The 26,788-nt window shown below is 47.2% G+C and overlaps 2 protein-coding genes across 14 annotated transcripts in view; one reads left to right on the forward strand and one right to left on the reverse strand.

Annotated features, from left to right (window-relative positions):
* CDC42BPA (CDC42 binding protein kinase alpha) overlaps nucleotides 1-5,240 on the forward strand; it is a 184,477-nt gene extending 179,237 nt beyond the window's left edge. For all 12 annotated transcript variants that reach the window (XM_048297409.1, XM_048297415.1, XM_048297411.1 and 9 more), the window contains one exon: nucleotides 391-5,240. In XM_048297409.1, coding sequence (XP_048153366.1) covers nucleotides 391-522 — 132 coding nt within the window. In that variant the 3' untranslated portion in view covers nucleotides 523-5,240. The remainder of the gene's footprint in view (nucleotides 1-390) is intronic.
* Nucleotides 5,241-8,270: 3,030 nt separating this feature from the next.
* The window catches only part of COQ8A (coenzyme Q8A), a 42,992-nt gene continuing 24,474 nt past the window's right edge, over nucleotides 8,271-26,788 (reverse strand). For both annotated transcript variants that reach the window (XM_048297425.1, XM_048297424.1), the window contains exons 6-15: nucleotides 21,516-21,638; nucleotides 17,810-17,895; nucleotides 16,640-16,780; nucleotides 15,446-15,527; nucleotides 13,973-14,066; nucleotides 13,005-13,146; nucleotides 11,428-11,535; nucleotides 10,926-10,991; nucleotides 10,127-10,213; nucleotides 8,271-9,657 (exon numbers count right to left, since the gene is read on the reverse strand). In XM_048297425.1, coding sequence (XP_048153382.1) covers nucleotides 9,364-9,657; nucleotides 10,127-10,213; nucleotides 10,926-10,991; nucleotides 11,428-11,535; nucleotides 13,005-13,146; nucleotides 13,973-14,066; nucleotides 15,446-15,527; nucleotides 16,640-16,780; nucleotides 17,810-17,895; nucleotides 21,516-21,638 — 1,223 coding nt within the window. In that variant the 3' untranslated portion in view covers nucleotides 8,271-9,363. The remainder of the gene's footprint in view (nucleotides 9,658-10,126; nucleotides 10,214-10,925; nucleotides 10,992-11,427; nucleotides 11,536-13,004; nucleotides 13,147-13,972; nucleotides 14,067-15,445; nucleotides 15,528-16,639; nucleotides 16,781-17,809; nucleotides 17,896-21,515; nucleotides 21,639-26,788) is intronic.

The following is a 26,788-nucleotide window of genomic DNA, read 5'->3' on the forward strand; positions in this document are numbered from 1 at the left end:
GATGAAGCCACAAAGATTTCTCATTTTAGTGCAAGAGCATCTCAGTCATGGTCTGTGAAAAGGCAGGAGCTGTTGCAGCTTCACAGGCAGCCTGAAGCTACACACTCTGCTGGCCAAGCAGCCCTTGGCAACACACAGACTGCCAGAATCCCACTGGTGCTGTGTCCTTACGTCAGTATCACTTACGCCTGCTGAAAGCAGAGTGACCTGACCACTTAATCTCACGTCTCCCTGGAAGTTGTGTGCAAAAAAGATCCCTCAGTATTTTTGGACACAAGCAAAATTCACAGAGGCCCTTGAATGCAGCCACTGTTGCTGAGACACTCTCAGTCACCCTCAGACTTGCTATCCTGTCACTTACTGGTGTTCTTGTGTGTCTCTGGGCTGCAGGACTCTGACTCTCCAAGACACTCGACGGCATCAAACAGCTCCAACCTCAGCAGCCCTCCTAGCCCGGTTTCTCCTCACAAGACCAAGAGCCTCTCCCTGGAGAGCTCTGACCACGTGAGTTGGGACTCATGAACTGCTTCAGCATTCAGATTTGGCATCACATCAGCTTGCTGTCCCCATGGCTGTCCCCTTCACTTGCTCCAGTTCTCACCTTCATCCTCCTAACCCTCCCCATTCCCTGTCTGAAAACGATCTGGGAGGGGGGTACAGAGGAAGGTAAAAGCTGGTTGTCTTCAGCACCGTTCGGCACTGCCTCACCTCCCCAGATCTGACAGCAGCAAATGAGCAAAGCTAGGGTGTTGGTAAATATCAGATGCTGTAGATTTGTATTAGTATTGGTTTCACTTTTGTGGTTACAGCTGCTTCATTTTTAAAGACATATTTATCCCACTCCCACTTCCCAAAAGGTAGCATAAGTAGACCAGACCAGTATCAACAAGAGAAAATTCAGAGGGATTTTGTTTTCATACAATAGCTCATTGTACTGTACAAAAGTAGCACAGAGACCCCCTTCCCCTCCTTGGGGAATGATCAGTATGTCAGAGGCACATAAAAGCTTTCAGCCACCACGTTTGAATGTCAATCTGATTGTCGCCAGCAAATCCTTATTGATTAAAATGATGCATATTTTACTACAGTACAGAGTTTAAATAAATACGCAGATGTTAGAGTAAAATACGTATGTATATATTCAAAGAAAAAAAGCATTGTGTATGCAGCAGAAGATGGATGCTTATTTAAGAGAGCCTTTAATTTAAGATTTGTGTTGTCCCTGTTTTCATGCTCGGTGATTTACAGACTCGGAGGCCTGGCTAAAACCTCCCGCAGGACAGAGATTCCGTGTGCGCAGCGCTCGCTGCACTGCCGGCACAGCCCCTGCAGTGCTCTCACAACACTTCTCTCCTCCTGGCCGTAGCAGAACTGAAGCTGTAATTCCTACTTTCCTCACAGTCCCCATCCTTTTCAAAAATGACAGCAGTTGGCAGCAAGGCCCTGTCCCAGCAGCCACGGGCACTGGTCAGCCCGGCGGCTGCCCTGGTTCCGTGTGTGCCACCTGTGAGCTGGAGCCTTGCAGCAGCTACAGGAGAGGTCCTTCAGGCAGCAAGGGAGTTCAATGCAGCTGGATTCAGCAGGAAAACTGTTTCCCTGGGTCAGCCTTTGAGCAGGTTTAACTCAGAAGGGAGCAGCCTTCCACATCTCCTTGACCATCCCTAAGCAGCAAACTCTTAGTGTCATTACCAAATACTGGTTGCTAATACACATCAGCCAAACGAGTGCCCTTAGCCCAAAGCTGGCCCTGGCTGGCTTTGCTCTCACTGTAGCAATGAAGAACCTTGAAGACTGACCTCACACTGTTCACACTGTGGTAGTCAAAGATGCCCAGTGACCCACAACTGCTGCACTGGCAAGGTTGGTTTTCCTCTGCCCCCTACCTGTGCTGTGGGTTTGTGCAATTTGCAGTTGTTTCTATGTGTTCACCTGCTGTTTGGTTCCAAAAGCAGGGCAGGTTGGAGGGCAGGAAGCATTGCAGTGGAAAGCAGAACCCACTGAAGTTGGAAAAATCAATACAAAGCTGAGGTGGTCACCCAGTCGAGAGAGTAAAGTGAAAAACTGGTGCACCAATGTATGGTAAGAGGAAGATGTCTCTTCTCTTTAGTTAGCAAGGCAGATGTGCTTTTCATTCGGGACGAGCCTCTCTTCCCAGTAGTATTGTTGCTGACTTCATACTATGACCATACTCAAACACACAAGGGCTTTTTGTATTTAGAATGTTGGGGTTTGTGGGTTTCAGAAACTTATTACGGCTCTCATAAAACCATTCTGGTTCTTGCAGTCAGCAGTTGTAGAGTTTCACCCACGCAGAGGTGTTTGGGGTTTTGCAGTTTCTGTCTTCCCTAATAGAAGTTATAGGTAAGTTCAAAGCATGTACAGTAATTTCCAGGTATGATCTAAATGTGACATAGGGAACAAGGCAGAGATCATCTAATCCATTTAATCATGCTGGGTCTCCTAGGTAAGATTTCTCTTTCACTCTGAATCAAGAGGCTTATCCAAGTTTAAGCTCATTCAATGTTACTTTGGGACAGGAATTCAAGAAATTATTGTAGAAACCATCATATCGAATGCCTGTCTCTCTCCTTTTTGGGTATTTCAGAGTAGCAAGCTGGTTGTGTTGTTTGTTTTCACCTCAAACCTACTACTTTGCAAGCCTGGCATTTGAAATTAAAAGCTTTAGCAAACAGCAAAGCATCTGAAAGTAATTCCTCCCAGAAGAGTTTATGTATTTCTGAAGGACAGATAGGCAGGGTGTTACTGGCATTACTGAAATTCCACATCAGCTTCTTTTTAAAGGCTGCATATCGCTTCAAGTATAGCCACTGCTTTTTCGCCACAATTCCCTTGTTTTGGTGAAGCATGTCCACACACTTTTCAAAGCCTTTGCAGACTAGTTTTGTATTTACTGTATGTTGTATTTAAACAATAATCTTATTTTGATGTTGAGAGAAGGCATGTAAAGAGCAGTCATTGAAGACAGAGCAGCCTGCATGGCAGTCCCCTGAGAGAGGGTCACAGGATCTTTTCCCATGGACTTTTTTTTTCCACAGTTGTGCTAAAGCTCTATCTGAAAATGGAACCCAAAGAGCCACAACACAGCAAACAATTAAATTGAGTAAACCCCTGTGTTTACTCGGTTCCAGTGCCTGCAATCTCTTGATACCAACCCCTGGCATTTTCAGGCAGAGCTGTGTTACAACACTAAGCTCAGAGGATGAGAGCTCCACAGGCCTACGCTGTTTGTACACTACAATGTCTGAGCCTCAGCAGTCTCTGCTAGGATTTATTTAAGCATTAGTTTGGTCCTGTGCATTTTTATACATGTCTGTTCAAAAGAGAAACAGCAACTGTTCTCTCAGTTGAAAAGCAAATGGCCACATCACTTGTTTGAAAAGAGAAAAATTCTCCTAGGACTTCAATAGTTTTATATATTTGGGGACCATTTGGTTACAGACTCAATTTGAAACCACACTCATCTCTCTTTGTTGGTATGCATACTGCAGCTGAGCTTTCTAAAGGCTCATTGGGCTAGGAAAAGTAACTTGGTCATTTGAACTGTAAGACTCTTGACTGGTATCTCCAAGGCAATTGTCTCCTGAGGTTGGATGTTTGCTCCTTTGCACTGTAGCACTGCTTCAACTTCACAGGTCGAGGGCTGTGTTTTGTTCTGGGAGCTTAAAATCTCCCACTGAATTCCTGACTGTGGCACATGTTCTCTGTACACAGGATGTGTATCTAGCTGATTTTTTTTCCTTTTGGCTGAGACTGAAGGTGTTTGCATTTTTGACAGTGCTTAAACAGATGGGTTGTTGAGGTTTTGCCTTTTTTTTTTTTTCCTCTTCTAATGGCAACAAGGATCTGAACAGATTCAGGCAGCTACTAAGGATTCCAGGTTATAGGATGGAATAGGTTTGGTAAATAGTTTTCCCCTGCACATGTGCACACACAAGTATGTGGCTTCCTCCCACATTTCATAAACCCAAAAGCAGCGTTACAGTACTCTCTTCTCTCTTGCCTTTGGCCTGTAGAAGACAGCTGGTGGTTTCAAAAAAACATTCCTGAGGCTGTGGTGAAGTAGTTGCTTCTTTTCCCCTCCCTTAGTTGCTGTGGCTTGTTAAGAATGTGCATTTTGCCCATTTAAGTGAGTTTCAAAACTGAGTCAGGAATGTTCTCTCTTTGATTTGATTCTGATGAGTTACAACCCAGGTGTGTTATTCTCAGGTATATGGCAGAGGGAAGTTAAGGGTCTTGCCATACCAAAAAAGTCCAAAAAGCATTGTTTATTTATAGGAATGTAGTTCAACTGCACCTAACTGGTTCATAGTGTGTGTCAGCCTTTCCAAACAGAACAGTTGGATTATTAATGCAGAAGCAGATTCTGGCCCCGTGTTGTATTGCATGGCCAGACCCTGAATGATAGGACAGACATGCTCTTGGGTGGAAAAAGGGTTTCTTTTCCATTTTGTGAATGCTGTTTAATTTTACATGAATGCATTAAGGGTAAAACTTACTGCAGTGCAAGTACCCACAGCTCCTGAGCCTTAGTCTGAGAATCGAAGTGGCACGTAGCAATTCCTGCTGTGGGTTCTTTTGTTAATATGAGCCCGTTCCATGGAGGAAGTGGGACAACTTTTCTGCACTAACACAAAATGCACCCTTCTGTGCACTTTGTGCTCACACTTTATACAGATAAACACCCCCAGAAGCCGCTCTGCTGCAGGCTTTCCAGTCTGAATTCCAACTCCTCTCATTCCAGCCACAGCTCAGTACAACCTAGTTTCATTCTCCATTTAAGAAAGTCACATCTACAGGGAAGAAATCCACAAACAAACCAGTGTTGCTATACCTGCCTTTTTATGTATGACGGTTTCATATCATTTATTTTTAAAATATGTTTTTTAGGTTTTTCATTGTAATATTATTGTACAGTTTTGCATGGCATAGATGTAATCACTTTTTTGTTTTAGAGTATAAAAGCTGACAAGTGTGCGTGTGGGGGAAAGATTCTGCTTTTTGCCTCTTCTCACTCTTTTGTTTAATGCCCTCAATGTTGTAGGGGACATTGTAAGAGATTCTCTGCTACAGAACAATGATGTAGATTCTTTTGCACAGAAATATTTAAGGTGGAACAGTCAACAATGTAAAAATGACTTACCACCAATATTTTATGTTGGTAACACACTTAATATTAACCTCCTTTGATGTACTGCAATAAAACAGGGAACTGTTAGAAATGCAGATGTTCTGTCTTTTTTTCCCACTTCCCCACATTAAGCTTTGAGGAGGAAATGGAAAGGGGGATTGATGGTGCTCTTGAAGATACAACACACTGGTTCTAACACATCTGCACAAGTGCACAGTGAGAAGGAATATGTGAGAAAATCTATTTCCCTTTAACAGCTTTCAGGAAAAATGACCAGATCCTTTTGAAAATACAAAGGCACTGGATACTTTGCTATATTGAACTACAGTTTTCGTGACCTTTTCCTTAGGTCACCTGTGCTGTGATTGACCTAAGAAATAGGTAAAGAGTTGTGGTCAGTGCTTTTGATGTTCCTCCTTCATTTGTAGTTACACTTCAAACGTTTCAGCTGTCCTAGTGCTAGAGGCTGGATTGTTGGTTAGTTCTGAGCTACCAACACACTGACCTTCATACACTTTTAAGTAAATCTCAGAATACCTGTGAAGTTTTGCATGTGCCCTGACCCTTTCCTATAATCTACCAGTTCCTCACAAGTCAGCCTGGAATTTTCCCTGTACTAAAGAGTGTTGGTACATCTTCCTCTTCATTCATTCCCCTGTTGGTGTAATGTTGGAAATGGCCTCACTGTGCCTTGGGAAGTTTAGATCAGCTATTAGGGAAAATTTCTTCACAGGAAGGCATGTGAAATACGGGAACGGGCTGCACAGGGAAGTGGCAGAGTCACCATCCATGGAAGTGTTCAAAGGATGTGTGGATATGGCACTTAAGGATGTGGTTTAGTGGTGAAAAAGGTGGTGCTGGGCTGAGGGTTGGTTCTGATAATCTTAGAGGTCTTTTCCAACCTTAGCAATTCTGGGTAAGTTCTGCTTTGGTATCTGCTTCAGTCACCCCCCTGCAGCAGGAATACAGGACTGTGCTGGTACTCATCCCATGCTGCCTGCAGTGCCAGCCTGGGCATTCTTCCATCACCAAAGCCTACCAGCACTCCCCTCCAGGAACAGGCACCATGATTCCCATTTCTTTCAAGGCCTTTGTCTGTCTTGCTCCTGTCCCTCTCCTTCACTGAAAATGATTACTTTCTCAGCCCTTCACTCCAATTCATGTGGATTTAAGCCCATGGCTCATCACCTTCAGGCAGCTGCTGTAGTTCTGGGACAGACCCTGGTTCCTGTGCTCTGACTTTTCAATCAGTGCTTTATTTTGGATTTCCCAGGGGGCCAGTTGCACAGCTGTGAAGGTCTTGGGAAATGGGCCTTGTGGTGTAAGGGATCTGGGCATTAGAAAAGCAGAAACTGAACTGCATGTTCCACTCCTGTTCAGCTCCTCAGCATTCATTTTCTGTTTTAATGCAGCAGCCAGGTTGACTAAAGAAAGGAGGTAGGAAAATCACTGCTACCAGAGGTAGCCTGAATCTTGGTCCTTTAGAATGGAAAATCACTGTCACCAGGCGGCAGCTTTAACCTCCAGCTTGCCCTGTGCAAAGAAATGTTTTCACAAGAGATTTTTCTAGAACATAGAAGCTTCCTGCAGGACAGAAAGAGTCACATCCTCAAGCGGCAAGTGTACAAGCAAATGCGGTGGCTGGCACAGATCAAGTGTTCTGCTCACTGTACATTGTCACAACTTCTCTGAGCCAGAGGTTCCAGCTCACATTTTCTGCACGGCTGTTCCTCTGACATGCAATTCCTCCTGTCACAAATCTCTCTGGACAAAGCTACAGCCATTATTAATGCTTTTAGAGCATACACAAAAGGCCAGGAGAATTAGGGACTGAGAGCTCTAATTAGCTCTCCTAATAAAGCAACATCTTAGCTTCTCTGAGTTGCTACCCTCTTGCAAATGCAAAACAACTCCACTGTTCAGCTGGATGTTATTCCCAAACACTCTTGGGAAGGGGAATGTTTGCTAGGAGTTGAGCACTCTTGCCCCAGCATGGTATACACAAGATGTGGGCTCACGTGAATGAGTGCTTACTGGAAAAGTGAACTGTAGTGCTCCAGCTTATTCTGCTGCCTTTGCAAGTTCTCTGAGCATGCTGGCCTTGCATCTTCAGTTGCAGAAAATCTGCTCTGAAGCTCACCTAGTCTAATTCCCTTGTCAGCTTCTTATACTTTACTTTTTAAACTTTAACATAAGCATTTAACAGCTCAAACAACTCTGCTGTTTTTACAGCTGCAAGGGCTATAGCCAAAGGAGAAAAACTAAACAGTGTCTAGCAGAACTCAAAACAAGGAGAGCTACTCTTTGTACACTGATAAACTGCTTGATGCAAAACTATTACTTCACTGAACAGCAGAGTTAACTCTTCTCAAAAGGTTAAGAATAAGCTGACCAGCATTTTGAATTAAACTGCACTGCATCTTGTTCAACAAAGTCTTAAATGAAGTGGCTTATATGTTTATGGCTTTGGAATAAAGATAATACTATACCCTGTCTTCCTGTTTCTCAGAGGTGCCTTCTGAGAGAGACCATTTATTCACTTACCTGGTTCTTTCGCTCGGGTAGTGTCAGCTGTCAGGATTGCACACATGCTGAAGTGTAAGATCAGACAACCTGGGCCTTCCTGGGCTCTGTTAACTGAGTAGGACCTGCTGGTAAATACCTGGCCCTTGCCAGGCAAGGACACCTGCCTTATGAGCTCCAGGTAAGCCTCAACTCCCAACAGCTTTCTTCACAAGTGGAGGAAAGGCAAAAAGACTTGTGTTCAGGAGACTGCTAACAGAGCAATTGAAACAAAGGAAGATTAGAAAACAAGTAAATTACCACGGATTTTCATGGCAAGACAGTGTTGTCAAGTGTTGAGGCTGATGTCCTGGCTCCCGGTAAATGTGTCACCATCACAGCCAGCACTAGTGCCACAGCTGCAATGATGGAGGCATCAACAGGCCACAGGTGGCTGGCCTGGCCAGGGCAGCAGCAATTCCTTGAGCAAATGACTGCAGCAAGAGGAGACCTGGGAGCTGCTGCTTCTGCTCAGCTGCTGTTTATGCCCCAGAACAGGATACTGCTCACTTGAGTGTCTGTTCCCACACCAGAAGATGACACAGCCACAGGCAGCAGGCCCACTGCACAAGCACTTTTTTATTGACATCAGTAAGTCGTACAGGGACAGGCTTCGTACAAAAACCTACAAAAGTCAATTTCCTAGCTTGACTCCAAGAGTTTAAAACTGTGCATCTGGTTTGAACTGTGTGACATTTCAGCCGGAGCTGGAGCTGCTCACCAGAGACAGGAGATGTTTGTCTGCCTTGCTGCAAGTTCTGCCTTACAGAGAAACACACAGACGAGGGTCTTAGTCAGGAGTCCAGCAAGCAGTCGGTGTCAGAGTTGTAGCTTATCTAACTCGCCCTCAGGAAAGCTGAGACCTACCAGACAGTGCAGAATCCCACTATTTGTGCTCAGGTATAGCTCTGCTGATTACATATTTGACTCCCAGAACTGAGATGGGTTGTGACAGTGTGTATCTGTGTGTGTTTAAAAGAGACTGACACTCAATTCTCGGACTTTTAAAATACTTCCTATGTTTAGCTTGCAAGCCAAAAACAAGCAGAAAGCATAAAACTTCTACTTACACACACGCCCCTTGCATTAAATCAATGTCAGTAAAATCCAGGAGGGTACTCAGACTGCCACCACTTGACTTGCAAAAACATGGGGGAGGTGCTGGATGTGTCTGTGGTAGGGAACACCTTGGTATTTCATTCTATAAATTCACAGTATGAAAACTACTTGAATTCCACCTCAGCTTGAAAGAGGGAAGGTTTTTAAAAAACAATTTGTGGAGAATTACAAATAGATTTCAATATTAAATTCTGCTCTCGTCCTCCTGCCCCTACTTGTTATAAAATGCTCTCAGTATGCAGCCACCATCACAATGTTAGAAATGGATTCAAGGTTGTCAGCTGGTGCCTTGAAGCAGCACAGAAGCACTCAGAGTTTCCTGCAAGCTGTGGGCTGTGCTGGCAGTCCAGGTGGGACAGACACAGCAGGAAAGAGCAGCTTTGTCCTCGTGGAATGCCCACTTGGCTTCCAGAGCAAGGGGCTGCTGCAGCTCAAGAGGATGGAGAGCTGGGGAGCAATGCAGGGGAGGCTTAGAACGCTCTCTGCAAGGCTCAGCTGAACTGGGCCCTCAGAACAAGGCAAGTTCATTCTTACTACTCCTCTGGCTTCTTACCCCTACTGCTCCAGTATTTGCTATATGCCTCTTGGAACATGTTTTTGCAGGGAATTTTGGCCTTCAGTTTGGTGCAGATCAGGAAAGAGCCCCCCATCTTCCGATGAAGAGAGTAGGTCTCCTCTGGTGGGGGGATGAGCCGATGCTTCAGCATGATTGGGATTAAACCATGGATCTTTTCAGTGGTGCTTTGGTTGCCAAAATCAAAAGGCTCCTCAGATGCAAAAGCCTCTCCCAAGATGAGGACAGCATTTAAGTGGGCATCTTCCATTTCCTGCCCAAAAGGAAAAAGGGATAAGTAACATCACTAACCATGACAAGCACCAGGAAGGAAAAGAAATGCTAGTGCTAACAGCAGCAGCTCAGGAGAAATAGCCCTGTCCGTGACCAAGGGAACCTCCAGCCCCCAGCATGACTGAGGAACATTTAGTTCATACAGTTTTGAGCAACTAAGCCTTCCAGAAGACCATATTCCCAGCCGTGAAATTTCAGGAATTGTCATCACCCACAGGGTCTTGCAGGGGGAGAGAAGGAAGGACAGTGGTTTTGGGGCCTCCTCATTACTCCTGCTCCCAAAAGGAAGTGAGAACAAAAGCCAAAAGCTTTTTTACCCTCCTACCTCATCCTTATCAACAGGGCTTTTAGACTGACACTTTACCACATCAAGAAATCTGGGGAAGTTCACAGACCCGCAACCACCTTATCTGTGGCCAGCACCAAAATCAGACCCTTCTGCTCCATACCTTGATTTCATAGCCAGTGAGGAATTTCATTTCAATGGACTTCTTCAGCACTCTCTCTCTGTCCATGTCAGCAGCTGCCTTGATTACCTGAGGAGGAGGAATACTTTCAGGAGAGCCAAGAGATGAGTGAACAACGCTTTGAGCACAGGACAGCTGCACAGGCCACAGGAGCACCTGGCAACACCACCCACCTGCTCACTTCCTTGCCTCTGTCCTCCCTTCAGGGGCCTGCATGCTGGGCAGGTTAAGAGCCACTGGCAAAAAGATACAGCTCTTTCCAACACATGGCCCAGAGAATGTAAGGGACAGCAAAAAAGCTTCACGAATAGCTCCTCTCCCAAAGAAACAGCAGAGCCAACTGTGAGCAGCTTTAGGTGGCAGCTGCTGGCCCTGGCAGCCCAGTTACCACGTGCAGAACATGGTGATCACAAACGTTTGACTTCGCATCAATTTATCTGTCTGTGGAAAAGCTAGAAATCTCTGGAAGAGGCAGGGAACAAGCAATGTCTGCATACCTTCATGTAAAACCCACAGAATTCTGGGTGCTCTGATAACACCCTGCTGCCCAAGCCCCCCAGCAGCAAGCAACACTGCAGTGAACATCCCAACTCAGAGAGGCAGCAGCTTGCAGCACATGGGTAGACAGCCATGGCAAGGGATGAAACAGGAACAGAGATCGCTCTCTTGCCTCCAGCCCTGCTTCCCTCCACACCCAAAGTGTATTTGGGTACAAAGTGATAACAGCTAAGAGTATTTGAAAATCAAGTGCAGCTCTCTAGGACACAGTGCAAGTCCTCACCTCTATGTAGACATCTGTGAACTTCTCATCAAACCCTCGCGTTGCTCCGAAGTCCAGCAGGGCCACCTGGGAATGGACAAACTCATCTGTATTACAGAGCCAACCGTTCTGGTAGAACGTGATCTTAAGAATGCTCCTGATGTCTTCAGGAAGCTCAGCTGGCTTTCCCAGAGCTCTTCTCTGCATCCCAACTGCTCCTCACCCCTTTATTCCCGGTCTGCCACCTGCAGCTTCCCACTGACCACCTTCAGCACAGACCCTGAGGCTAAGGAAGTAGCTGTGACTGACCCAGGGCCATGGGTACAGCAGCCCTGCTCTCCTGCTGAGCCCTAGTGAGGGCAAGTGGCAAAGGGAGGTTTCCCTGTGCTATCTGCCCATGCCTCAAGGACAGGAATCTGAGAGAACCTCAGTAAGGGCTCATTAAACTCTGGGAGTGGGGAATAATGAAAATCTGGTGAACACCAATGTTTGTATAGGCAGAACAGTGGCTGCTTGGGCTTACCTTGTGCAGCTGAGGGTCATAGAAGAAGTTTGACCAGTTGGGGTCAGTCTGCATGTACCGGAACTCAAACAGCTCCCGCAGACACAGCACCAGGATGTTGTGACAGATCTTCCAGAACAAGGAGAGACAAGAAACAAGTCAGGAGGGCAGCAAGCCCTACTAACACCTGTAACTTAGAGCAGGCATCAGCAAACAGGGAACACATCACCACACCAGCAGGAACCATCTCTCTATGCTGCCAAACTCCTGCAGAGGTAAAGGAGCACCTCTCAGCAACTCCCAGCCCACACCTGCCATGGGACATCCTTAGCAGATGGCACAGATGCTCCAGTGCTCATCCAACTGCATTTTGGTTCTGCCTTTTAACTTTCCAGCCTTGACTACACATGGGGTGGCTGCAAGAACGGGAATCTTGCATGATACACAGACCCACCAAGTACCCCTTCTGTGGGCTCAGCACTGACCCAGCATGAAGGAGGAGCAGCAGAGCCACACCTCGGGACCAACAGGCACAGAGAAGCAAGAGTACCAGTCCCTGAAGAACCCCCTGCTGAATTCCATACTCCAGCAGAACTTTTCTGTGAGAATTACTAAGCTGGAGCCTGTTCAGCAGAACTGCCAGCCACACTCTGCCCCTCTCCAGCTTCTGCAAAGCTGAGTGGAACATCACAGCCAAGGTGGAAGGAGGAGAGCACCAAATGCAAGCCAGACCCCGCTACAGGACGCTGCCATTTGGGTCAGAAGGCAGAGGGTCAGCCAGGCCAGTTGCTTATAGGAAAGAAGGGCTGCTCATGCAGCAAGACCCCAGCTCACAGCCTTTTAAAATGAGTGCTGGTGATAGAGCAGCTCATTGCAGGGAACAGTCCCTAAGAATAGGCAGCCAGCTCTGGCACAGCTTCAAATCTAATGTGACATTGAGATTTGTTTATCCAGAGGAACAGACTCTGCCCTCTTCCCCAGTAACCTGCTAACGGCTGACAGCTCACACCAAGAAACACACACACACACACACATCCAAATACCAGGACAGTTATTTCTGCTACTAGAACAGCTGCTTGTCCCACCACAGCACTCCGATCCCTGGCTATATTCAACACCAACGCCTACCTATCCCCACATCCCTGCTCCTGTTTACTGACAGGTACTTTTCCAGCAGCCCTGTGCAGCACACGTCAGTCCTGCAGGAGATGACACCCAACTGCTTGCACTGGGATGATGCTGCAATTCTGCCCAGAAGAGCAGCTGCATAAGACCCCTTTTCCCCTTGCTGACAGTCCCTCCCAACCTTAAGGTAATCAGAAATGGCATCACCACACAGCAAGGCTACCTCCCCTTCAGCTGCCCTTGCCATTCACCCCCTCCAACCCCTCCCTGCTGAATGTTGGTGCCTGCAAGGCCCAAACAAGCCTGGAGAGATTCCACTGTTACTGCCACCTTCCCTAAACAAGTCTTCCTAGAGGCTCCAGCCCGTCCCTGACTCCAGCCCTGCTCAGGGTTTGCCGTGCCATGAGGCATGCCCCAGTCTGGCAGTCACGGGCAGGCCGAGCAAGGGCAGAAGTACAACCTCCCCACTTTACCTCATTTCGGATCTCCTGGCTCAGCCCTTCAGCTTGATCCAAGGGAAAGCCAGACACCAGCTCTGTGGTGAGCACATGCTTGCTGCACAGTTCATCTATTACTCTTGGGACATAAAAGAAGGGATGGTCTTTCAGCAGCTCCCTAGGGATGGAGAAAGGAGAGCAAAAGGTTTAGGAGCCCTGAGAGCAGACAAACCCATCAGCAACACCTCACAGGGCCCTTCACCAGCCTCTCTCCACACCCTAGCTGGGGCTGTCAGGATGTTCTCCTCAGCAGTTACAGTAAGGATTAACTCAGCAGAAATCCTGCCAGTGCCTTACAGCTGCTGCCAGCTTGTGAGGTCGCATCTCCTGCCAGGGCAGTGATACTAAGAAAGCTCCAGGCCGGTGCATCAAGGAGCACTGGGCTCTTCTGCTCACCCCACTTGGCTTCAGGGCCAGACTATACACATGGAAGAAAGGGCTTTGCCAAGGGGAGCCATGCCACAGGGAAGTTCTGCAGCAGGACAGGAAGAGCATCCAGCCACCATGTAAAAACAACTCGGATGCTATGGCAAGCCAAGGGAGCAGGCAGCACTGGTGGTGGTAACTGCTGTAAGAGAGCTGAACTGAGAAGCTCCTAGGCTGAAGGATGGGACAAGTTCACAACAGGTGACCTAAGAACACACAGAAGAGCACTGCAACCCAGCCTCAGGAGTTACTGCAGCACCTTCACGTGTGGCAGAACAGACTGACTTGCATGGGAAGAGAGAGGATAGGTGATCCCATTTCAGCTGACTGAAGCCATGCCCAGCTGAGACAAGGTGGTGATTCTGGGGGATAGCTCAGGCCACAACCACACACCCTTCCCCTGTGCCACATGGCAGGGCACAGCAGTCAGCTCCCCACCATCCCTGAAGTTAAGTAACCTCTCCTGCCTTTCACACCCACACACAGAGAAGGGGCTGAAGGCACTGGTAGGAACATACTGGAATTTCCTTGCGCAGGCAGCTTCTCTCAGGTAGTCACACTCCAGGGCCAGCTCTCTGCTTACAACTTCAATCAAGTGCTCCGGGAACAAACCTGAAGGTCAAACAGCAGAGGAGAGAGCAGGCTTAGAAAAAAGGATCTCCTCAGGCTAAGCTTTCCAGAGCTGCAGCTGAGGAGCAGCCTGCTATCCAGCCAACTCTGAGCTGAAGAGTACAGGAGGCCCCAGAGAGCCAAGGTGTATTTCCAACTGGATGCAGGTTGTGCAGTAATTCCAGGCCCAAGCTACACAGCTGCTCCTAAGTCAAGGTACATCCACACCACTGTTCTATGCAACAGAGCTCTGTCCTCTCCCAGCTCCCACCCCACAGCCCAAGCTGTCTGTTCCTGCTATCGGCATGGCTGTGCAGGGACACACACCAAAGACAAGCACCCAAACACTGGGCAAAAGCAGTAGAAAAAGGCTCCAAATTTTATCTGCCTCCAAGTGGGAGCAGGCACTGCCAGGTAGAAACAGTCAGCATGACTAATACAGTGCACTGCAGCAGCAGCATGTAGCCAGGGCCTGAGATGCCAAGCCCAGTCTTCTTAGTCTTGAAGTTGGAAAACCAATCTATTTCTTGGGCCAGACACAGCTGGGGCTGCAGCAACCTCTGCAAGGCCCTGCTGAGCCACCACAGAGAACAGTCCCAGATTTTGTCAGCACCCAGCCTGATTTTAGAGCAGCATTCGTACAGTCCCACTAAGATTTACAGCTGCTGCAGGCAGGTATTTGGAAAAAGGAGTATTAAGTCCTGCATTCTCTGTAGGAAAAGGGACTTATCCATGTGCTGGGACACTGAGCAAGTTCTAAGATTGACAGTTCTCCACAAATCTGACTGGAAAGAACAGAGAACATCTGGGAAGAGCACAGAATGACACGTATGGAGGGCTCCAAGGAAACAGGGAGAAGAATGAGTTCTGCCAAATGTGCCAGAAAATCATAGGACAAAGCAAAACTACCTCACCTGAATACTGCCCACACCCCAAGCCTAGAAATGCATCAAAAGTGAGTATTGCCAGGCACTTTATACTTAGCCAAGAATCTCTATGGGTGTGTCTCTGTAGAGAGCACACAGAGACAAGTGTGGGTTACTCGGACAGGTGTGTGCATACACATGGTCAGAAAAAACACAGGTGCACTTCCCACCCGAGTGGGCACTGGAGCAGGCACATGCCCAGCAAAGGCAGCAGCAGCTCTGCAGCAGGACAGGGGAACAGAGCATGGCTCCCCAAGCTGGCTCTGCACTCTCTGCCCACATCTACTCCCTCTCCTGCTTTCTGCAGGAAATCTGCTCCTGTGCAAACTTAAGGATACTAAGTCCTTTTCCCCAGTCTATGGAGGGACAAATGAAATGCACTGCTTGAAAGGAGTTGGCAGAACTCAACTTGCACCAGTGGGAACACAGGGCCTGCCAGGGTCTCTGTCTTTTTACCTTCAGGGAGAATATTGCTCATGCTCAGGACAGCCATCAGGTTGTTGACATCACTGTTGATGCTCTGGGCGACTCCGGGGTACTGTGGGACAGAATGGGAGATGGCAGTATTGAGATTAGATGACCTGGTTGTACAGGGCATGATAAAAGCACCTGGCTCAGCATCCACTGCCCCCACATCACAGCCACCTACAGCCTGGCAATGAGCCAGGGCATTCCTGAGCCACACATCCCTCCTCTAAAAGCTTATTCAAAGCCCAGCATCTAAAGCAGGGGACAGACAGAAAAGTGAAGATGCAGCTCCTTGCAATCAGGATGGCTTGTTCAGATCCTCTGATGGGAATTCTCCCAACACACGATGGGTTCTCAGACACACAAATCCCACAACAGGCACGGCAGTCAGTCCTTTCCCTCCCACAGCTGAAAGCACACACCCCTGGAAGCCCAGAGTGTGTCATTCCCAGCAGTAGGGCAAGTGGTGAGGCCGCAGCCCAGTCCTGGCAAAGGCGCCTCCTCCTGTTCTCACCTTGTCTGTCAAGAAGGGAAGGAGCCTACACTGCTGAGGAGAATGTGGGCTGATGCCAGAGGGTTGAGATTCTGCTGCTATTACCTTGGCCTAACTTCAGAGAGTACTTAGGACACAAATGGCTTGAGAAGACATCAGCACCCACTGATACTATTTCTGAAGTCTTTCCACACTACAAAAACCCACCTGTTAGTGGTTTTTTGTTGAGTTGCCTGGGATACTGCTCAGTCAGCAAGGGACCACACTTCTTTGGATTATAAACCATGCTGTACAAGGAGCTCTAGAATTCAGTCTTGTTGGAAACAGCCACCTGAGGTTGCTGACACCCAGAAAGGGGCCTGGGGCATGTGCACATCCCAGGAAGGGGACTGACCTATAGAGCAGGTGGGACCCTCCCATACAGCCCTAAAAATACAAGCAGTCCCTTAGCACCATTATGCCATGCTGCAGTGACATACCTATGGGATGTCTCTTGCTCACCTGGACTCAGACTGGCTCAAGCTGCAAAATCTTTCCTGTCTTTTCCAGTCAGCTTGCACTAGGTAAGACATCACTAGACCCACATCTTCACTTGCATTAAAATGTTTCTTATTTGTCTAGCAGCACACAGGCAGTTCCCCTGTCCTTCTATGGGCTCAAACAAGACAAGGCTGGTCTGTAAAGCCCACCTGGATTTTCATGGCAACTTCTTTCCCATTTTTCAAGCGTGCCAGATGAACCTGACCAATTGAAGCAGCAGCAAAGGGACGTTCTTCAAAGGACTCCAGTTTATCCCTCCAGTTGGGGCCGAGATCGTTGTTCAGCGTTTTCTACAAATAAATAGAAAGGATCAGGGCATGGGAAGCAAAGATTTTAAGACTTTCAGACTTGGAAATCTAAAAATTCCTCTAAGGTGACTGAGTTCTGAGTACCTATAACCTGCTTTCTAGATCATCCTCTGTGCCTTGTCATTGCACACCAAGGCAAGGAATGGTCCAGCCAGCAATGCTGCCCCAGCACTGAACCGATGCTGATCAGATCTCTGTGAGGCTCTGCCCTAAAGGACAGAAATCTTTAACACAAACACCACTGCCTTCGCAATACAAACATCCCCTTTTAGGTGCCACTTGCTATCTTCCAGAAAATGAGCAAGGAGTTAGCTATTTCTCCTCTTTCATCATGCTGCCAAGCTGAACAGAAGCAATCCAGACATGACTCTCTTTAAGGCAATATTGACAATTAAACATCACAGCCTGCCTTAACAGCTTTTTTGCTACCCTGCCAGACTGCCATATTTAAGTTCTAGCTCTGCTTAGTGTCCTTCAGAAGGTAAGTAGTGCTGCCAGTTCCTTTTGCACCACTCTTTACATGTTAATTTACAGAGAACATATACACTGTGGAAAGCAGACTTAGTTTGCTTCATTCTGGGTCTTCTTGATGGCAGCTTAACCAAAATGGTAAGGACAAAGCTGCTGTTAATTTTCCAGCAGACTAAGGCTTGGCATGTAGACATATCTAGACACCAGCTTAAGACCCTAAAAAACAGAAGAGAAAACAGAAGAGAAGGCTACACTCAACAAGACCCTGCAATCATATTTGTGTGTAGCATCCTGTTCCATCAGCATTAATCTCAGGACATGAAAAACTCCCACATTTTTTCCCCCTCTGTCTAGACCCAAACTTCCATTTTTTTGAGAAGACAGCACATAATTGAGAGAAGGAATCACACGTTACCCACAACTGAAAACATTGGAAGAATACTCTTTAAAATCCCCATCCTCCTCCCTAAGGAATGTCACAGGTGACTTTTATTCTGTCATTGTCCCTTTCCCTGATAAGCACTCAGTAATATTCCTCACCATCATCTGCTTTATTGGCATGAAGTCAGCACTCTGACGCACACGCTCAAAAATCCTCTGGAGATGGGGGTTGATGAAGGCATCATCTGCCAAGGGAAAGCACACAGCAGTCAGTGCAGGCATTGCATTCTCCAACACACACACATGTGCACCTGCATTCAGACAAGCCCGGCTGTCCTGCCCCAGGCACACCCCAGGGAAGGTTTTGGAAGTAGTTCTTTAGTTCTTTTGGTGTGGTGACAGGTTGCACAGACCCAAGAGCAGAGTGCTCTGCCTCTGTCACACACCAGCCCATCTTCTGGCTGGCAGCACGACAACATCCAGGTCTAGGAGAGGCCACTGCCTCATGGAAACACAGGCCACAGAAGGGACCACTGAAGAGCCATCCCAACACTCCAAGGTTCCCAATGTGGTTTCATCCAGTTCATTTTAAGGGGCAGCAGCTCCTCTAGAACACTGTGCAATGGTAAAACAGCACTTACACAAGTACTGAACTCTTGGAGAAATCAGCATTCAGCATCTGCTATTGTAAACAACTGTCCAAAGGCAGAGCAACTACAAGTGGGCAGAAGAGAACATAGCTGAGCCAAAACTTTTAAGTCAGAAGGATTTAGCAAATATTTACACTCATAAGAAAGAGGAGGGGCTGGGACATCTTGAAAGATTAGTTCTCTGCTTGAACAAAGGCTTCTACAACAACTCAGAGAAAAACTACCATTTCTGGCAAACTTTTCATTTCATAAATGATTATGAAGGAATTAGATTTATCTGCTGCTCTCCCAGCACTGCAAAAGTCCAGGCTACAGGCCTTGATCCTGAGAACTGAACCTGCACACACGACTGTGACATTCAAACAGAAATTTATTGTTCCTCTCCAAATACACATGTATGAACCACCTTACATCTATCTCAGGAAACAAGAAACAAACTGTGACCTTAAGAGGACTGTCCTGGGAAGAAGGATGGAAAGGAATGCAGAGAAAAAGATAAATAATGCAGAGATGTGACACTAACACTCAGAATTGTTTACAAATTCCCATTGAAGCCGTAATAGCATTTAAAAGTGGAACCAACAGGAAATACATTTAAAAGTGGAACCAACAGGAGGTTTTTAAGAGGAGCTCCCATTCCATCACTGCAAGTTGGAGATGAGCAGGCTTTGCAGGAACAGTGAGTAGAACCCCTGCTGTGACGTTACAAACCCGCAAGAAGGTGAGACATCGCATTTGCGTGTGCACTGCAAACACCAAAAGAAACACCTGCTCTGTCACTGATGGTGTGTCACCACCCAGCTTCTGAACACTCCAAAAACTATTCTCAGGGGTATGTGAAGGTATTAACCATCATGCTGCAACATGCAACCTGCACTGCCAAGGGTGACTGGGCAGAAGGAGAATGGATCTCAACCAAGAGCAACTCCTGCTCCCAGAAGCCATTTGTGTCAGGGCATCAGCATCTGCTACAGGCATTTGAGATAAACTTCTGTTACTTGCTTTATTGCTGACATCCATAAACTTCTCAAGGTGTTGCAACCCCTAGTCTGAGAGGGCAGCCATCCTTAGCTGGGGTGCTTGACCACCCCCCCTCTTTGTTCATGAGCACAATGTCAAATAGCCAAGGAACCTGCAAGTCCAGGTTGACTGTACAGAAACTCACCAGCAGTGTCAAAAATCAGTTGTGCGGTGGAAGCAACTCTGCCAAAGCCAGGCTTACAACATGCTGATGAATAAGGTTTTACGTCTTTGTGGTCAACTGGTGAGGCCTTACTGGAACAAAACACGCAGCAGGAGCCAAGGCAGGGCACTCTCAGCTGGCAAATGCAGCTGCCTTTCCAACATCTCCCAGAACACAGGATGACTGGGAGCCCTTGGCATCTCCTCTGTGTAGGACCTTTAGGAATGTGGGTCCCTAACAAATCCACTGACTCCCACATCAGGGAGCCACAGCAGACATCAGGGCTTTTAAGGGCACTGCTGTAGGTAGCTCCTGCCCACAATTAACACCCAGACCTGCGGATAGAAGCAGTGAATTCAAACTCACCAGGCCACAGAGAAGCCCATGAAGTGGCAGGACCTGCCTGAAATCCTCCTGTCCAAACAGCCAGCCCATGAAACAGACAATCTGCATTTTTGATGGTGTCTGATTTATTTCACCACAGCTGTCCCCCAGCAAGGTCACCATGTGCCTGTGTTCTTGCCAGGCACAGCAGAGCCCACACACTTATAGCAAGAGTCCAAATGAGGGCTGGGTACAACCACTGAGGTTGCTGAAGGCCTGTTCTTGACACCAGAGTGAAGTCAATCAGCAAGTATTTGACACTCCTGCCAGAGCACCGTAACACTAGGAGACAGCAGGCAAGTTACAAAAATCCAGAGCATTTCTGCTCCTCAGAGCCAGCCTTTCACAGGTACTCCCTCTGCACTCACATCCAGGCCTAGGGCAGCTGTGACCAGGCTTGGGCACACATCAGGCACAACTCAGTAGTGTCCCAAGAGTCTGAAATTAATCCCACCTACGGCAGATGAGTTTAACTGCAGAGCTGATTTCCAGGTATGGCTTGCTCAGCCCACATACCAGAGGCACTGGAAAGCAAGGAGCTCCTCCTGGATCTGCACTGGGAGCCATCAGTGGCACCTGGCAGTTTCTAGAGGGTGAGAAAACAGCATGTGGGTGGCAGCCTTTGACACAGCAGCTGATGCCTCCCACTAGGCTTTGCCAGGTGGCCATCAGCCTGGCACCCACCTGAACCAACTGATTAGCAGATGAAATGCCAGTCAGGGCTCTCTGGAACAAGGAACTGATCTTGCTTTGTTGGCAAGCCCAAGTTATTTAATACTCTGCTAGATGCAGTCTCATCAGCTAATACCTACAAAAATTCAAGCAGAAGCACAAGCCAAGCAAACCAAGTACTTCAAACACTGAGACACTTACTCAGTTTCAGAAACATACTGAAAGATATTTCCAGACAAGTCTTACAGCTATTTTTGGCTTGTTCTTTCCTTCCCTATCAGGCTGGGCAGAAAGGCCAATTGGAAAGATCCAGATAAGGCTTGAACTGAGCACACCTGCCATCTCCCAGGAGTAACCTAAGAGTTCAGTGCAGACACTGATGTCACTCATGCCTTCACCTGTGGTCACTGGCCTCAGAGCTCAATGGGGTAAATAGCAGTTTGAAGTCTTCCCAGGATGGAAACAAGTGTTTTATACCTGATAAGATTCAGCTGTACTGGCCTTTCCAGTAAAGCTTCAGTGCCCACAGAGCACGTAAACCACAAACAGGTTGCTATAATGGGAGAGCATTGTGGATATAACCTTGACCACTTTTGGTGAAGAAAGAACAGGATCACATTCTTGTTGTCACTCTCCTCGTTTCTAGCAGGACACCTGCAATTGGAGTGTAATACAGCTCTGCTTCTCAACAATTGCTTGTAACACAGACACTAAAATTCACAGTGTCACCCTACTGTCAACCAATTTCAGTTATACACAATAAGGACATTGGGAGAGTGGTGGTGCATATAGTGCATACATCTATTTACTTCATACTGGGATTAGATGGAACTCAAACATTTCCATCACTGCTCTCACAGGAGAAAGCCATTTGTTCGGTCTCCACATTCACTTGACACTGCCTCATGGCAGACAGCTGACCCTGTGTCACACCTGGCAGCACTAAGGACAGCTGAGGACTTGTGCTGCCACTTACCTTGAATGCTCAGCATCTGTCCCAGCTTTAGTGCTGCTCCCCGGACCTTGCACAAGGTTCTCACGATCCTTTCTGCATTGGCCTCCGACAGGAACGGGCTAGAATCCATCACTGCTTTCTTCCCTGAGGGCAAGGAGAGAGAGTATGAATGAAGAACACCCTTATCTTGACAAGTCCACTCCACTGTGCTAGCCCACATTCCACAGGAAATTTGCCCTTCCCTAGGGAAATCAAACCAGGACTACACTGAGTGCCTTCACTGCAACCCAGGGGCACGGACTGAAGCTGTACATGTGCCTTGGGACAACTTTGACATCGTTGGCTTGAGGGCCAGGAGCAGCAAGTCACAGCCTCCAAGAACGTCTGTGCTGCTCTGCAAACCATCTGGGATCCTGAGCAGATGTCGGTGCTTGAACTCACTGTACCAGCCAGCACAGCCTAAAACATTGTGCAAAGGTGTCTCGGGTCCCACACCATGGGCTGCAGCACAGCCATAGCCTCAGAAGGGCAGCAGGAGTGAGCCACAGCAAGGGGGAATCCTCAACACACCAGCATAGACCAATAACAGGCCTCTTCCAACCTCAGGGTGGAAGCTTGCACAGAACAAGACCAAAATATACACACTCAAACACACACATTCCCGTCCCCAAGAGTGGGTAAAGCCTGATGTCTGACAGGCTCAGAGAGGTCATGCAGCCATGTGCACACCAGTGCCACGGTTCCAAGTATGCAACAGGGGGATTGTGTGGCATAAGAAGCGCTTCCCCTCCACTTTTAAATTTTTTTTTATTAAGGGAGAGGGGAAGGAAACCCTGATGGTCCCTTTGGGAGAAGCAGCCCAGAACTACCTTCCAGGGCAATGCCCAGTAGAGCAGGGACCGAGGGGGCAGGCAGACACCCGCCTACCACTTCTGCTGGGGCTGCAGATCAGCTCCTGCTGACAGAGAGCCAAGCAGGAGGAAGGTCAGGCCTTGCAGCCAGGCTGCAGAGCTCACAGCTAATACACTGATCTTGCAGCTACATTGTTTTTAGAATACTTTAGGGGAGCAGAGCACAGAACAGCTGAAACCCCTATAAACAATAAGCAGCACCCAAAAAGGCACAGCAGATGAAAACAGCCCTGGAGATCTCAGGCAGATGGAAATTACTGGTGTGCCATGTGCTAACTGGAGCAGCCAGAGATCCTCTCCACCTCCTGGTAGCTCTCAGGAAGGGTCTTAGACTGGCCAGGGGACAGGACAAGTAACAGAGACAGACTGAAGTAGCTGCTGTCTAAGAACTCTGGCAGCTCCCACAACTTGGTGCCATTTTCTTGAGGTGCCAAGCACGTTACTGATCTGACAGACGCCCTTCAGTCCCTGCAAGCAGCTGGAGTGCTTACAGACCTTCCCTGCAGAAGTGATTCCACAGAACTCTCTTCTGGCAGAGCACAGATGTGTGAGGTACGTACTGCTCTCCTGCCCTTCATCCCCCCTCTTTCCTTCATCTGTTTCGTGGGATAGCAGCAAGATGGCACTGCATGTGGGACATCTCTCTACAAATCCCTGTCCTAAGTCAAGAATGTACAGGAAAAGGAAAGAGAGGAATAAAACCACCAGGAGTACACAGGACAACCATGCTGCTCTTGAGAGCAAGATACAGAAAAGCAGGAGGGGTCCAGAATTCACTATTTCCAACACACTGCAATCCTCAGAGCACATTTTGCTCTGGATAATGGATGGAAGGAGCCTTAGAGACTGAACAGCTAGAGCTACCCAGGGCAGAAGGATCTGGCTTTGCACACTTGAAAAGCTGTCTCTTAACTGTCCTATCAGGAAAACTGTGTCCTTAGCAATGACGAGGCAAATCCCTGTATGAGATGACACACAGGACCTAGTGAAAGTACTGAATCAAAGCCGTGCCTTCCTTCACACCACTGCACACAAAAACATCCTCCTTTGAGTCAGCAGCAGAATAAAGGAGTTTGTTAATGATTAAAGCCACCTCCAGAAGCCAGTGAACCCTGACAGTTTTAAGTCTTATCAGAGAAAGAGCCAAACACAGGCAGGCCCAAGTCCTCTTCTCCTGGCAGGCTTCTCACTGAAGTCCAGCCTGCAGGGGCAATACCTGATCACCAGGCAGCCCAATAGCATGTGAGCAGCTCTTGCTCATGTACTTTGCTACAAGCAGCATGAACAAGAAGGTGACCTGGAAGCAAGATTGAAAAGCAGGAGTACGTAAATGGCAAGCAGAGAGAAAACAGACACAGGCTTCCAAGGCTGGGTGGAAAGGGAGTGGGGATAAAACCCACCACAAGTTCATGAAAAAATATACCAATTTTCAGTGAGTCAACATTTTACCCAAAGATGGCTGGCACCTTTTGGTGCCTCACATTATTTCCTCCCCATCTTCAGATCACAAAGCTGGTTTCACCTATTTCATCAGGGAAAGAAAAAGAGGCAAATAGAAGTCACATACAAGCTGTGGCAGCATGGACACCTCAGAAATTAAGGCTCCTGCAGCCACAGTGCCTGGGCCTGTCAGTTCTGCCACAGAAAAGGCAGCAGGCACACACCCTCACTAGTGCTTGACCCACTTTTTTTTCCTTTCCAAATTCAGAATCAGCATGAACCTTTCCAAACCTGTGTGCAACTCACAGCTGCATCACTCCTCTTCCACCTTCTTTGCCACTGTCAAATGGAGAACTAGTGACTGGACTTCGTGTATGTTTGTTTTAGGACCATCTGCCACAGAAACTTGGGGGCAAGGGAATACTCAAGAACATGGCCTAAGCACTTGGGACTGACAACCCAAGGATATTGCATTACTCCCTTTCATAAGAAAATCCCTCTGTGTTCAAATCCAGGCCAAGTGCCAGCCTGTCAGGGCTCTGTCCAGCCTGGCATTTGTGCATTGCCTGAACAACTGCCCAGGACAGGTCATTAATAAGTGACAAAGTTGTCCTTGAACCCAGAGTCTCTTTACTTGTAACAGCAGCTGTTTATCTGGGCACTCTCATTTTAATTGCTGGGAATTCATTCTACTTTCCCATTCCCACCCTGCGTGGGCCTTACACTGTAAATACACGCTTTAAATACTGAGGCTGCCATCAAGGTCACCAGCGACAGAGGAGGTTATCAGCCTACCAGGAAAATTCAAACTGGAAATCAAGTAAGTCATTCTCTTTTTAACAAAAGAAGATGAGCCAAACCCCTCAAAGATGGCAGCATTAGGACCTTAAGCCCTTTAAAAAAAAAAAAAAAGAAACACAAAAAACCAAAGAAACCTGCACCTATTCACAAGAATTTGGCAGCAGAAGGAATTTACATCCAGGACATCAGGCTTGGATGGAAAAGGAAGAAATTCACCAACTCTTGCATCAGACATATTTCCTTTAGCCTAAGTCCCTGAAGAAGTGAATTGTTTATGGAAACAGAGACAATCCAAAGTAGAGAGAGAAGGGTCCTGTGGCTACTAGACAAGGATGGGGAAACTGAGCAGGAAAAAACAGATCAGCACTAGCACAATTACTAGAGAACGTGCAGGAGAGTAGGAATTTGCAGTCCCTCTGATAACAGCAATGGAAAGAAGAAGTACAAGCTGTGCTGTCAGGATCATGTGTAGCTCAGGAGTGTCTGGCTTAGGGGTTGGGACTAAAGGACCAGTGTTTCTAACTCCATTTTAAAGGCATAAAGACACTTTAGTTTGTACTAACTAGGCAAGAGGAGGGCAACCAAGAGAAAGCTCTTCCTCGTTACTCCTGGATGCCAGTGAGAGTGTGAAATTCTTAGGCATGCCTTTGTGCATACACAAATCCCACTTGTTTAAGTCTGGAGTGCCAAGAAGTTACTATTAATATTGCAGCAGTAGGGAGGGAAATTATATCCTCTATCAGCTTCCCAGGAACAGGACAATATGTCATTCTCAAAAGAGATAGGTCTTAGCCCAAACTCATGGTGCTGGCAGCCACAAAACCTGGGCACAAATGCCTCAAGCTATAATCAGGAAAGGGGCACAGAGGTACTTCTAAAGAAATATAGAGGTACTTATGTCAAGAGATTTGCTCCAAGAACAGCTCAGGCTGGTACTGTCAGAAGAACAGTAAGAAAATGGAATCTTGGACTCCCACTGTGTCAGTATCCTCTGCTGTGCATTTCTGCAGGAGCAGAGCCCATGGAGAGAGCTCTCATTCATGGAGTCCTACCCACCACTGAAATACTGTGGAAAACACATCCAAGGACACTAGCCAGAGGCTGTAGCTGAGTCACCTGGAAACCTTCCTGTGTCTTTGGCCTGAGAAGCTCCAGAAGAGTTCGAAGCTTGCACATCTTTCACTTTTGCCTCACCTCCACACTTGCTGCTCTTGGCTCATTCTCAGTTCCACTATTGATATTATTCTCCTTTACAGCACAGCCACTACTCCAAGATCTTATCTAAGCAGACTTGACAGCAAAAGGAGAAGCAACAAGGAAAGACAAACACACACCTAAAAATAAAAGCCAGGTCATTTTCTAATTCCCTGCCTAGCACTAAAGTTGGCAGTTCTCATTGCCTCGTTTTTTAATCAAGGTTTGTTCAAGAAAATCACTCTTCCCAAAGCAGGATTCAAGACTATAGAGCAGGCTTCTGACACAGAAAAATAATAGTTTCCCCAGGAAGAAAAAAAAGTTTAGAGGTGCAATTGCTTTATTGCAAGGAGAAAGTGTCTGCTGCCCTCTAAATTTAAAAAAAAAAAAAAAAAAAATCCTTCTCATGCTGTAAGAGAGGAACAAAGCTCATGTTATTCCCTCAAACTTCGTAGCTCTGCAAACTCCTGTTTTCACTTGGGGTGTGCCCAATTAGAAAATACTCTGGCAAGCAGAGAAATACCAACAGTTGTGCAATTCCACCTCTGTTACAGGCAACATAAATCATCAGCTTCCAACAGGTATCAACAACCTGTCAAACATCCCAAGTGCTGAAAGCAAAAACCCTTCAAGGATTCTCTACAGGATGGGCTGTGTTTGCCTGGATTCATGTTGTTAAATCAAAGCAAAGAAACCCACCCATCCTCACACACCTCAGGTCTTAGAGAGAAACAAGAACTCTTTGCCAAGGGTCCTTTTTCTCTGCTGGGCTGCTCAGCACTGCCTTGCAGTTAATATTTGCATCTTGGTATTCCTAGTACAAGCAGAGTCCTGGATTGTCCACAACCTCTGCCTCCCACTAATGGAAATACGTTTCGCATTCTGCGGTGTTGTTTTAGGGTTTGGGAATTTCTTTTGGTTGGGATTTTTTTGTTCAGTTGCTTAGTT

This window comes from Corvus hawaiiensis, chromosome 3 (genome assembly GCF_020740725.1).
Source record: "Corvus hawaiiensis isolate bCorHaw1 chromosome 3, bCorHaw1.pri.cur, whole genome shotgun sequence".
NCBI classification, from domain to species: domain Eukaryota; kingdom Metazoa; phylum Chordata; class Aves; order Passeriformes; family Corvidae; genus Corvus; species Corvus hawaiiensis.